The sequence below is a fragment of the Aedes albopictus genome, chromosome 3 (genome assembly GCF_035046485.1).
Source record: "Aedes albopictus strain Foshan chromosome 3, AalbF5, whole genome shotgun sequence".
In the NCBI taxonomy this organism is placed as follows: domain Eukaryota; kingdom Metazoa; phylum Arthropoda; class Insecta; order Diptera; family Culicidae; genus Aedes; species Aedes albopictus.
The window spans coordinates 112,657,278-112,671,225 of NC_085138.1; the positions used below are offsets into that span (position 1 = coordinate 112,657,278).

The following is a 13,948-nucleotide window of genomic DNA, read 5'->3' on the forward strand; positions in this document are numbered from 1 at the left end:
ATTAACAAGTTAATAATTCCCAATTCGTATCCTTTGCCAATTGCACAAGACTTGTTTGCAAAGTTGGCAGGGTGTAAAATATTTTGTGCTCTTGACCTTGAAGGTGCCTACACCCAGTTAGAGTTAACAGATCGTTCAAAACAGTTCATGGTTATTAATACATTGAAAGGGTTATATACCTACAACCGACTACCTCAGGGTGCTTCCTCGAGTGCTGCCATATTTCAGCAAATAATGGATCAAGTGTTACATGGTATTGAAGGGGTGTATGTTTATTTGGATGACGTGCTAATTGCCGGAAAAAGCTTTGAAGACTGTGTTTCAAAATTACGTGAAGTTTTAACAAGATTATCAAAAGCAAACATAAAAGTAAATTTAGACAAATGTAAGTTTTTCGTGAAAGAGTTGGATTACCTTGGTCACGTTATTAGCGAAAATGGGCTAAAGCCATGCCCCGACAAGATTTCTACGATAAAAAACGCAAATGTTCCAAAGAATGTGAGTGAGTTAAAGTCGTATTTGGGATTGATTAATTATTATCAAAAATTCATTCCCCATCTCTCTACAAAATTGTTTCACTTGTATAACTTGTTGAAGAAAGACGTGAAATTTGTGTGGGACCATAAGTGTAATAAGGCCTTTGAGGATTCTAAAAATGCACTTTTGACAACCGACTTGCTTGAATTTTATGACCCTAACAAACCACTTGTAGTTGTGTCTGATGCCTCGGGATACGGTCTAGGGGGTGTCATTGCCCATATTATAGATGGAATAGAAAGGCCAATCAGTTTCACTTCATTTTCTCTTGATAAATGTCAAAAATCGTACCCAATTCTGCATTTAGAAGCACTTGCCTTAGTTTGTACCATCAAAAAATTTCATAAATATCTTTACGGGAAGAAGTTTTTAGTTTTTACAGACCATAAACCCTTGGTGGGTATTTTTGGCAAGGAAGGAAAAAATTCAATTTTTGTTACCAGATTGCAACGATTTGTTTTGGAGTTGTCCATTTACGATTTCGAGATCCGCTACAGACCGTCATCAAAAATGGGAAATGCGGATTTTTGCTCCCGTTTTCCTTTGCCCCAATTGATCCCAAATGAACTTCACACGGACCTTATAAAAAGCATAAATTTCAGTACAAAAGTACCGCTAGATCATGAGAAAGTTGCAAATGCAACGAAAAAAGATGTGTTTTTATCCCAAGTATCTCATTTTATGAGAAATGGATGGCCTGAAAGAATAGATAAGCATTTTACCAACGTTTTCGCTAATCAACATGATTTGGAGATAGTGGATGACTGCTTGTTGTACCAAGATCGTGTGATCATCCCAAAGGAATTGCAAAGACAAGTTTTAAACATTTTACATGGCAATCACGCAGGAATTGTTAAAATGAAAAGATTAGCAAGGCAATCCGTTTATTGGTTTGGGGTAAACTCACAGATAGAGGAATTCGTTAAAAAGTGTGACGTATGTAATAGTATGGCAACAATTTCAAAGCGTAAAGTTGAGTCTGAATGGACCCCTACAACAAGGCCCTTCAGCAGAGTGCACATAGACTTCTTCCATTTTTCGAGCCACACATTTTTATTAATTGTTGATAGTTACTCAAAGTGGGTGGAGGTGGAATGGATGAAGTCTGGTACTGAGTGTGGAAAGGTCCTCAAAAAGTTAGTTGCATTTTTTGCCAGGTTCGGTCTCCCAGATGTGTTAGTTTCAGACGGTGGTCCTCCGTTCAATTCATTCGCATTCACAAATTTCTTAGAGAAGCAAGGAATCAAAGTGTTTAAAAGCCCTCCATACCATCCAGCCAGTAATGGTCAGGCGGAACGGTTTGTGAGAACAGTTAAAGACGTGTTGAAAAAGTTCCTAATGGATCCGGAGAACGGTGAACTTGAACTGGAAGACCAGATTAATTTATTTTTAATCAACTATAGAAATAATTCATTGACGGCTGATGGACATTTTCCATCCGAAAAAGTATTTGCTTATTTACCTAAGACATTGATTGATCTTTTAAATCCTAAGAAACATTATAAAAACCTTCTACTAAAACCGGCTAAACCCACCAATGAGGACAATCAACTAGAGGTCGTTTCCAGGAAGAAACGAAAAGATCCTCTAGATGATCTGATGGAAGGTGACGTGATCTGGTACCAGAATCATAAACCGAGCCATCCAGCGAAATGGGTAAAAGCAACTTACTTAAAACGAATCTCTCAAAACTTATTCCAGGTGCTAATTGGAAGCGTTGTAGCCGCGGTGCACAGAGAACAGATTAGGACCTCAGGAGTTACCGACAGAGAGATGCGACCTAACGTGATGTTGTCCAAGGAAAGATTAATTGAAGCGACCGATAGGCCAAGAGATCAAGGTCCCGAGAGTTTTGGTAGTGAAGTGAATGAATTTCATAGTGATAAATGTCACCCAGAAGAAAAGTCTTCTGGTAAACGGAAAAAACCAGCCGACTGGGTGGATCAACCACTTCGGCGTTCGAAAAGAAGCAGAAAAGAAAACAGAGATGATGCTTTCGTGTATACTAAATGATGTTGGATATATTTGAATTTTTGTTCAAGACAAGCATGTAGAGGAAAAACAATCCAATCGAATTTTATAAAGCTCTCAGAGCAGTAAACCTAAGTTAGTAATAAGATTATACTTGTTCTGATAAACCAGTTATAAGAAACATCCAAAAGGTGGAGGAGTTGTAGTGTATTGAGTATTACTAGTGCATTTTGTTCAGTGTGGATACCTTCATTACTACTACAGTCAGAGTTGAATTAGAAGATGGATGGTAACGGCATGTAACGTTATATCGAAGGTATAAAGGATTAAAGAGGCCATCGGAGATTTCTCTTTTGGACCACAGCCAACAAAGTATTTAGAAGTGTTTTATATTTCCAACTTATAGAAAGCTATTCCCGAATAGTACCAGAGTCCTTCTCCATTTACCCCGCTGCTCGTATTTTATCCGTTGGTCGAACCTCCCTGCCGGATACATCAGTCCTATTATTTTGTCGTTTCGTATATCCATAACTTTTGATGTAGTGATCAGAACTCAATCAATTAAATACAAATCAAAATTCACGTAATTCCATGAAGACTGTCAAAATTTCAGCCAAATCGGTTCACTAGAAACCGAGTATTACATCGTCAAACTTGGCCATTTTGTATGAAAAACGAGTGGTGGTCTTATTATTTTGTCCGACACTGTATGTAAGGTAGCATAAATTATAAATATCTTATGCGAATAACTATTGTTACGTATAAAACTAAACTCTCTTCACTGGCCGGATAGTAACCCCACGGTTCACTCGCGGAATAGTGTAATTTCGGACTTGGTTTAAACTCGACCTTTGCACTACTGGGGGTTTATTCATTAAACGAAAACGCGGAATAAACTTCGACTGTGGACTGTATATTTTACTATTGCCGGCGCGACCGACGTACGGGAGAAGACTAATAAATCTACATCTGCTTGCTGATCAACAGCGCGATCGGTGGCACTCAAAAGCCGAGGATCGGGGACTACCTGCACGACCTACACTGCTATCGGTCTGCGGTGCGCAGCAGAGAAGCTGTTTCTGCGGTACTCATGCTCTGCTCAATCTGATTCGGTTCGATCGATGAGTCTAATATCGGCCTATCTACAACTGATTAATACTGTACGTAACATGCCGGCGGCCTTGAGTTAACTCAACACAAACAAACTTGAACGATAAACTAACTAGTACAATTGAACAATGAACAAACAATTCGACTCTTCGTTACAACGGCTCGACGATCTCGTCGCTTACTCTAACACTTTATACATATGCGATTGTACACTGACTGGACAGGATCGGTTGGTCCTCCTACGGCTGGTCACTGATGACGATGTCCGCATCACGTAGACGATGAATCCGTGCACTGATGTCAACGTCCGGTAGAATAGGAACTTGCCAATGGCGACTGCGGTATCTGACGGTTCGATGCCTGTCGAAGATAAATACGGCTGTAATCCGAGACACGGGCTTACAGAGGAGACACGTAACTTAACGGTCGGCCCCCTGGCGATAATCGGACGGAATGTCCAAAGCTTGCCAAAGTTGCCCCGTGGGGGCAATGAATACTTAGCTGAAGCGCAGCTCCTTGCTGCTGGCACGATGAACTGATGAAAACAGTAGAATGTACATTGAATGGATGTCCGGGCATCTCTCTCGGGCTAGGAAGCACTGACGACTAGCGATGAACGAGGATGCGGATGATCTGTAAGATACGAGGCGATTGGGATCCAAAAGAAACACTAAAGCGGATCAACGTAACTTATACGTCGCCCCCGTGGCGTAGCGGTAATAAAGCACCGCAGAATGCCGACAGTTGCCCCTTATGGGGGCGTACTTAGCCTGGTGGTTGTCTGAGCAGGTATCAGGAACGGTAGAAGCATCACATCAAATGGATTGTCTGGGCTACGGCGACGACGGTGGAGGCAGTTGGTGTTCACATCCCTAGCGATGGAAAGCAAAGCGGTAGGTTCCAACAAAATACGAAAACAGGATGAACGTAACTTGAGGGTCGCCCCCAGACATCAACGGCGAAATGTGTGCCGCCTGCTGCCTAAAGTGCCCCAACGGGGGCGGAAATACTTATTCTACTTAGCGGACTGATGTAGTGATGCTAAACTACTGTGCTTCCTCGACCTGCGGTTGGTTGTCCTGAATCGGAAGAATACATATCTTCTGGATTCCTCGACGAAATATTCCTTGCTGCGTGCGAACGGTAACCACCCTGATGATGCCATCTGCTCCCGGGTGAATCTCCGTCACGCGTCCAAGCTGCCACTGCAGCGGCGGTAGTTTACCCTCCTTCAGTAACACCATTGTTCCGATGTGCAGGTTGTCTCTTCTTCGAGTCCACTTGTTACGGTTGTGGAGATCTGACAAGTAGTCCGTAGACCATCGCTTCCACAGCATCTGACTGTAACGCTGAACCAAGCGCCATCTGCTCAGTCGATTCTCCGGGATGTCCTCCAGACTCGGTTCCGAAATCGCTGTTAGCGGACGCTGCACCAAAAAGTGTCCGGGGGTCAATGCTTCCAGGTCTCGATGATCGTTGCTAATTGGAGTGATCGGTCTCGAATTCAGACAGGCTTCGATCTGCGTCACAACAGTTAACATTTCGTCCGGACGGAGTACGGTGTTTCCTATCACTCTTCGCATGTGGCCTTTCAGGGACTTCACGGCCGCTTCCCATAATCCGCCGAAGTTCGGCGATTTGGCGGGAATGAACTTGAACTCAATCGAGTTGCTGGCTGCTTCCGTCACTACTGAGTTCTGGAACTGTTCCGCTCGAAACAAACGATGCAATTCACTGATTTCTCGACGCGCTCCTACGAAGTTCGTAGCATTGTCACAGAAGATCACTTCTGGCTTCCCACGCCGCGACACGAATCGTCTCAGTGCCGCCATGAACGCCTCCGTAGTGAGATCTGCTACCATCTCTATGTGTACCGCCTTCACTACCAGGCAGACGAACACGCACAGGTAGCATTTGATTGGTGCTGCCTTACGAGACGCTTGACGAACATTGAATGGACCACAGTAGTCGACTCCGACGCGAAGGAAAACTGGAGCAGGAGTCACTCGTTCCATGGGCAGGTCTCCCATCAACTGTTCGTGGGCTCGTGGACGAGCTCTGAAGCAGGTTACGCATTCGTGCACTACTTTCCGAGCTAGGTTTCTTCCGGATAGCGGCCAGAATTTCTCCTTCATACAGGATAGTATCAGCTGCGCTCCTCCGTGGAGCAGTCTGTGATGGTAGTCAACCATTATCAGCTTTGTCAGTGGATGATTACTGTCCAGCACAATCGGATGCTTTCTGCTGAACGACACTGGAGCATGGCGAAGTCTTCCGCCAACACGAATTAATCCATCTCGCAGACACGGATCCTTCGTATGCAATCTCGAACTGGGTTTCACTTGTCCCTTCGCTGTTAGATCTGCCAATTCCACTGGGAAACACTCTGACTGCGACAGCTTCACTAATGCGATCAAAGCTTCTTCGTGTTCTTTCGCGTTCAGTACTCCACTTCGTCTGCAGGCTTGATTTCTAGTTCTGCAGTTGTTGGCAAAACGAAGCATCCAGGCGGTTGATCGAACTAGCTTCAGCAAAGACGAATAGCGGATGAAGATCTCACTGGGCGGTAGCATCTGCAGCGCTGCTGTCACTAGCGGTTTTTCCTCCAACGTTACTGAATCATACTGTTGTTCTGAACTGCTACTCATCTTCGGCCAAGTACTCGGGTCTTCTTGGAGCCATGTCGGTCCATTCCACCAGACTGAACATTCGGCAAGCTGCAGCGGTGTTACACCTCGAGATATTACATCTGCCGGGTTCTCGACGCCAGGCACGTGGTTCCAAACGCCTTCTCGAGTGATATGCTGGATCTCTGACACTCTGTTGGAGACGAACGCTTGCCATCTGGACGGATGGGAGGAAAGCCAACACTTCACGATAGTCGAGTCAGTCCAGAAGAATGTCTTCGCTGGGATCTGGATACTCTCTGCTACTGTCTCGTACAAGTGCGCCAATAGCAGTGCTGACGATAACTCGAGTCGGGGTATTGACTGCCTTTTCTTCTTCTTGCTCAAGTCTTCCAATGGAGCTACCTTGGACTTAGCCATCACCAGCCGAACTGTAACTGTTCCGTCCTGTGCAACGCAACGTAGGTATATTGCTGCTCCGTACGCCTTTTCCGAGGCGTCACAGAATCCGTGTAGTTCGCATGATATCACATTGTCGCTGAATGCGATCCAGCGGGGTACGGAAACTGCATCGATTCGATCCAAGTTCGTTCTGAACTCGAGCCACTGTGATTGCAGATCTGCGCTCAACGGTTCGTCCCAAGAATACTTCCGTTTCCAAAGTTCTTGGAGAAACATCTTCGCCTGCACGATCACTGGCCCTACAAGACCATACGGATCGAATAAACGTGCGGAATCAGACAGTACGATACGCTGTGTCACTGGAAGCTTCGGGCTCCAGCGTGGTGTTTTGAACCAGTACAAGTCTGTCGCCGGTTCCCAGGTTAAGCCGAGGGTCTTTACTGTAGCTGTCGCGTCAATATCCAGCAGCTCTCGTTCGTCACGCAGATGACGTGGAATGCTCTTCAGAATCGCAGGCTGATTGGAATGCCACTTCCGGAGGTTGAAACCAAAAGAACCAAGTAACGTCAGGACATCCTTGCACAGCCGCATTCCTTCCTTCACAGACTTCGCTCCCGTAAGCATGTCGTCAACGTAGAAATCCTTCTTGATGACCTTGGCTACTGGTGGATTCGTCTGCTCTCCCTCCTCTGCGCATCGCTTTAAGCTCCGTGTTGCTAGATACGGTGCGGCAGAAGTACCGTAGGTCACGGTCGTCAGCTGGTACGTTCGGAGTGGCTCATCTACGGACTCTCGCCAAAGAATCCTCTGCAGCGGTTGATCCTCTGCGACTACGTTGATCATGCGATACATCTTCTCCACATCAGCGACAATCGCTTACTGTTGGAGTCGGAAGCGAATCAGAATGGACAAGAGGTCGCTCTGTACCACCGGTCCCACCATCAGGGTATCGTTCAGGGAAACTCCAGTTTCTGTGGCACACGACGCATCGAAGACTACTCTGAGCTTCGTCGTGGTGCTGTCAGGTTTCAGGACTGCATGATGCGGCAAATAGTAACTGTGTTTCGGCTCTTCCTCGTCGTCACGGACTTCTCGCATATGGCCCATTAGCAGGTACTCGTGGATGAATTCTGTGTACAGAGCCTTCATTTCCGGGTTCGCGTTCAGGCGACGTTCTAGTCCCATGAACCGCTTGGTAGCAATCGCTTTAGATTCGCCTAACTGCTTCAACACGTAATCCTTTTTCGGTAGCACTACCCTAAACTTGCCATCAGGATCTCTCGTCGTTGTCTGCTCGAAGATCGACTCACACGTAGACTCCTCGATGGAAAGACAGCTCTTCGTTCTACAGGATTCCAGTTCCCAAAAGCGGGCTAGCTGCTCGTGGATCTCTTCCGTGGAAACTGAAGCGGTGACTGCACTGAGGGTTGTGACAGGAGTTTCTGGAATCTCTCCGGCCACTATCCATCCGAGTTTTGTGTTGCACAATATCGGACCAGATTCCGAGAGCCTTTTCTGCTCTCCCATCAGCAAATCGTAGAAAACAGACACGCCAAGGATTGCATCTACGGCACTGGACTCATGGAAGCCTGGATCAGCGAAACAGATGTCGGACGGCAGCTTCCAAGTACTGATATCGAAGCTTTGCTGCGGCAGATTCAACGTTATCCGAGGCAGCACGTAGAATTTCACTTCCTCAGTTTCGAACGACGAGCAACGTGACAGAATTCTCGTCAACACTGACTGTTTGGACACCGACGAAGCACCACCAACACCATTCACCGGTAGATTTTCATGGAACCGCTTGAAGTTTAACCGCTGAGACAGGTTCTCCGTGAACATACATATCTGCGAACCGTTATCTAGCAACGCACGAGCAATGACTGTGTTTCCGAAGCGATCGGCGAGCTTCACGAGCGCGGTTGACAGAAGTGTAGTAGTTCGCTGACTTCGAGTGTTGAGTGAAGTAGCAGTGTGGTGAGAAGTAGTCGGTGTATTTGTGGGAGGTGACTGTCGTGTATGTGGCGGAGGAGTGTTTTGGACGGGAGGTGTTTGTGGATTTGTTTGAATATTATTCATCCGGGATTGGCCTTGAGAATTCGATTGCGATTGATGTCCTTGAGACTGAGGACGAGACTGTGTTTGAGCTCTTGTGTTCGCGTTCGCGGCTTGAGGCCTGTTCGGGGTATTCGGAGTCGGATTATGAGGGGTAGAAGTGGGTGGAGAATACAGATGCAGCAAGTAATGATGACGTTGACCGCACTTGGAACACGTACGTCTGGAACAATCTGCCACGAAGTGTCCGGGCGATAGGCAATTCAGACAGAGTCCAAGTCTTCGAATCGCCAGTTTTCTGTCCACCACTCGCATCTTGCTGAAGCGACGACACTGCTCAACGCTATGCTGTCCACCGTTGCAGATTTGACAACTGCCGGTAGCGGATGGCACTAGAGTGTGAACAGCTGAGCTCTTGAACGGACGTTTTTGCTCGAATCCACTCCGTGTCGAAGTAGACTGCAGAATCGCGCAATGCTTATCCAGGAAGTCTAGCAAGGCGTCATATCGCGGGATTTCCTTGGACCCATGATGAGTCTCCCATTGGCGGAGCGTAGCGGTATCTAGCTTCTGCGATAGCATGAACGCCAGAAGAGTGCTCCAATTGTTGGTGTGTTCTCCAAGCTTCTCCAACTGCTGTAGGTTGACCTTGAACGTCGTCAGAACAATGTTCAGGGCTTCGAAAGACTCCGATTTCATTGACGGAACTGCAAACAGCGCTTTCAGATGCTCATGAGCTATCAGCTTATGATTCTCATACTTCGCTTCGAGGATTCCCCATGCAATTGGGTACGATGCAGCGCTCACTTGAACTTGGTTGATCTGCAGAAGTGCATCGTCTCTCAACGAAGCTCGCAAGTAATTAAACTTGTCGATGGGACTCAGCTCAGCGTTGTCGTGTATCAGCGATCGGAAATTATCTCGAAAATTGATCCAATCCTGCAGTTTTCCGGAAAACGACGGTAACTTCAGCTCAGGGTACTTCAATCGTGATGGCTGAACACCTACGACCGCAGGTTGACGCTCCACAACTCCTAGATGGGTTCTGGGTCGTTTTGCAAGCAGTGCTGATTTCAGTCGAAAGTACGAATTCTCGAAATCCTTGTAGGTACGGGCACTGTCTGTGCGGGGAGGAATGGACTTCACGCTACCAGCACCTTCTTCATCACCAGCACTTTCGTAATCTTCACCGGTTTCGTCTAGAAGCACATCAATCTTCACTCTAACTGCACAGAATCGATCGAAAATGTCATCTAGCTTCACTAAACGTAATTCAACCATATCTTGATCACGAACTTCGTTGTAATTATCCACAAACTCTTGCACATTCTCCAACGCTGACTGCAATTGGTGTTCTTCCTTCACCAACTGCCTTAAACTGGACTTCGTCATCGTTGATGATTCACCACTATCACACTTCACTAGAACAGAAAACCGATACCGAGACCTCAAGCGGAACGGATTGACAGAACAGACAGAAAGCTCAATTATCAACCACTAATTGTGGGAATTATCCAAACGGCAAATCGCAAATATGCCAAAATCAAATTTTCAACCGGAGAACTCAAAAAACATCCTCCACAAGAATAATCAAATTTGTCCAAACTCGCACCATAGTACGGTTACAGAGCGCTTGTTAAATGCAGCAGAACAAAGCGCTATCGGCTGGATTGCGTCACATGTAGACCACGCTATCCAAAGCCACCTCAACCACACATTCACACACACTGGCTACTTATCTGACTCCTCGGTGCGGGATGAAACTGCTCCAGGGGGGAACAGAACGACGGCGAACAGCATCCAGGAATCCAATAAAACAGCCAACGGATCGACGGCGGTCTCAGCTACTCGAAGATAATCGGGCCTCCATAGGAAATTCAGCTCCCAGCAGCACAGGGGGAATCCAATTACCAAGCAGGGGATTCAACACTCAAAATAACTTTTTCGTCGCTGCCCCAAGTCGGCAGCATCACTTGCACACGCGCGCGGATTTTGGCTCCGATCGAAAGTTCATCGATCGAGCACAATGAAAACGACGGACAACGATTGTGCCGTACAATGCACCCAAGCCACGCCGCACTATACACAAAAACGTGGTCCCGCGGATTGGCCCTATCCGGCTCGAAGGACCAGAAAATGTTACGTATAAAACTAAACTCTCTTCACTGGCCGGATAGTAACCCCACGGTTCACTCGCGGAATAGTGTAATTTCGGACTTGGTTTAAACTCGACCTTTGCACTACTGGGGGTTTATTCATTAAACGAAAACGCGGAATAAACTTCGACTGTGGACTGTATATTTTACTATTGCCGGCGCGACCGACGTACGGGAGAAGACTAATAAATCTACATCTGCTTGCTGATCAACAGCGCGATCGGTGGCACTCAAAAGCCGAGGATCGGGGACTACCTGCACGACCTACACTGCTATCGGTCTGCGGTGCGCAGCAGAGAAGCTGTTTCTGCGGTACTCATGCTCTGCTCAATCTGATTCGGTTCGATCGATGAGTCTAATATCGGCCTATCTACAACTGATTAATACTGTACGTAACAACTATGTTTAGCGATTTCTGTTAGAAGAGTTTTGTGGTATCGTGCATAAATTACGTAACACATATAATGACGAACCACTGTGAAAAAAAATGATTTAACTCTAGCAGCTCGTGCAAAACAAATTGATTTTTGTTTATACAAAAAGCGCCATAAAGTTTAATACCGAAAGATTTCCAAACTTGATTTTCATATTACGTAGTTGATGAACCTAGCCAAAAGATTTTTCAAGCTGTTCAAGTTGTTCAAGCTTGTTATGTTTTCCCTTGCATAATTTTTCATTAATTTTTTTTTTAATCGTGAACTTTGCATAAGTCGTTTTCCAATTTTTTCATACTTAATGGTTGGCTCCCTAACACTCAGAAAACCTCATTATGCAGCGAAAAACGAAAATAAAAATGAATTTGCTTAGACGCAAATATAAAAAATAGATGGTTTCAAAAAAAAAGATTCTATCCAAGAATCAGCTATATCATCAGAATAAAAGTAATTAAGTATAATTAAACAATTGATTACTAAAGGCGCCGATTTTTACTTCACTTTTGTGTAAATTTCGACTTAGGCTGAAGAAAGCGAGACCAAACTATGAAAATGTGTTTGTTTACTCTCATAGGTCTCACTTGCCCCAGATGCTGAAATGCACTGGGGCAAGTGAGAGCCGTTATCTAAAGGTAACATATGAAAATAAATTATGACTTTTTCGCTTAAAATAATTTGCAAGCACTCCAAATATAATCCTAAAACCGAAAAAGGTTTACTTTATTAGTTATTCTATTTTAAAACGACGAATGTAGTGGGGTACGCTAATCTCACTTAGTGAATTGAAAATTACATATGAACAACAATAACATATATGGTCTCTTTATGGTGAGAACAATAACAATTTTTGAATTCAAAGTATACGTCTGTGTGATACCTATGTTTTCCATGAAGAATGTTTGCCTTGAAAATGAAAATTAAAAAAAATATAGCTGTAGGTCTCACTTGCCCCGGATTCCAACTCTGAAAAAAATTGGTGAGATTATTCCAAACAACTTTCAATATTGATGAGTTTCTGGATAAGAACTATCTAGAGACACCAATAAAGATCTTTCTAATTTACCCTTCTATTGCTTCTGCATTTTAATATTTTTCAATTTTCATAATCCTATTACATACCTGATTTACGCACATAGAGGGTAGCCTAAAGGGGTTAAATGAACTGATGAGCGGACTTAAGTTCGTGGAGTAGCCAGACTTTTGCCCTGAGATAGCAACTAGTTGTTGACGTCGGAAGAAATTCAGCGATTTTAACTCACCCTGCTACAACAAACCACCAGGTAGATAGGAATGATTCTGCAGCCATAGGTCATACTTGCGCTGATGGTGGGTGCACTTTTATCATCATCATCATCATTATTTTCTGCGGGATTACTCCGACATTTTCCCTGTAATTTCTTCAAAAAATTTCCGTGAGCTTTCTTCTAGTTTCTCCCTGGACTTCCACAGGACTTACAGCTGCGATATTTCCTTATGGTTTTTGTGGGATTTTCTTGAAGTGTCACCAGAGATTTCTGTCGCAGTTTCTCCCGGGATTTCTATCAGAAAATTCCTTCCGTTGTTATTCCTAGAATGTCTCCCTGGACTTTCTCATTAGTTTCCGGAGTGCCTTCTGAGAATTTTGTAGGAGCTATAGCTGACATTTCTTATGGAATTAAGGAATAGGGTACGAGTGCCCTTAGTACAAAAAAAAAAACTGTTGCAAAGCTATCGCGGAAAACCAACAAGAGAAATTCCTGAAGAAGCTTTAGATACATTTTGAAAGAATCTCCGAGAGGAATTCAGCGAGAAACTTTGGAAAGATGTCGGGAAAACCTCTGAAAGAAATCCCCGGAACTGCAGCAGAATCCCCGTGAAAACCAAAGAATTTCGGAAGGAACATTGTTGGGAACAAATATGTAAAAAAACCTCTGAATGGAAAACTGGGAGAACATAGATAAAGGCATAAAAACTCTGACAAACCTATAGGAAAAAAAGTTGATTTTTTTACTAAGTTTTTAAGTATACATATTTCAGTTTAGTTTTTGAAAAGTATCCAAACTTATGATTAAATCATTATTCTTCTTGTTTCTATAGCAAGATGTAGTTGGTACTGGATTGTTTTAAGCAAAGTCACATTTTAGTCACTATCAAATTCAATATTTTTAATAGTGACTGGTCAATTTTTCAGCTTATTACATTTATTATTATTTCGCCAACTTTTTGTTATTAACTCTATGCATTTTAAAAATAATAATAAAATAATATAATAAAATATAATAAAATAATAAAAATAATAAAATTTTTATTCTCGGGACCATTCACATTTGGGCTTATTTTGTGTTGGCTTCGTCGATTCCCTCGATCAACAATGAAAAGTGGGCGAAGGGTGGGCGGGCCTGGAAGTTTGAATCGATCATAATCATTATCATCGCACAGTCAATGCACAGCTGTCAGTCAGTGCTGCGCTTCACCGTTTTGTTTTCGATAGTGTTGGTTTGAAGCCGCAGACCGACCCGACTGCAGGTTTATTACTGTAGTTGCGCACATTATTTCGCAGTAAGAGACCAAAACAAAACGCTCGCTCCCTAAGTAGTTGAGAAGATACCTCACTTCAGAACCGAAACTCGTCAGCAGCGGTTGGTTGGTTGGACTCGTCCGGTGTCAGTTTAGTCAA

At 44.3% G+C, this 13,948-nt stretch overlaps 4 protein-coding genes across 11 annotated transcripts in view; 2 read left to right on the forward strand and 2 right to left on the reverse strand.

Moving 5' to 3' along the window:
* The window catches only part of LOC109420033 (uncharacterized), a 265,784-nt gene that overhangs the window by 28,559 nt on the left and 223,277 nt on the right, over nucleotides 1-13,948 (forward strand). The window lies entirely within an intron of this gene.
* The window catches only part of LOC109409562 (fizzy-related protein homolog), a 99,301-nt gene that overhangs the window by 5,676 nt on the left and 79,677 nt on the right, over nucleotides 1-13,948 (forward strand). Inside the window, exon 1 of one of the 6 annotated variants that reach the window (XM_019683009.3) lies at nucleotides 13,817-13,934. The exons of the other annotated variants lie outside the window; for them this stretch is intronic. The gene's annotated coding sequence lies outside the window, so the exon portion shown is untranslated. Of the gene's footprint in view, nucleotides 1-13,816; nucleotides 13,935-13,948 lie in introns of those variants that run through there. 6 annotated transcript variants of the gene reach the window in all.
* Nucleotides 4,665-7,499, reverse strand: LOC134290327 (uncharacterized). The gene has a single exon (XM_062857440.1). The coding sequence runs from the start codon at nucleotides 7,497-7,499 to the stop codon at nucleotides 4,665-4,667; it is 2,835 nt and encodes a 944-aa protein (XP_062713424.1).
* LOC134290328 (uncharacterized) lies at nucleotides 7,524-10,094 on the reverse strand. Its single transcript, XM_062857442.1, has one exon. It carries the CDS (start codon nucleotides 10,092-10,094, stop codon nucleotides 7,524-7,526), a length of 2,571 nt encoding a protein of 856 aa, XP_062713426.1.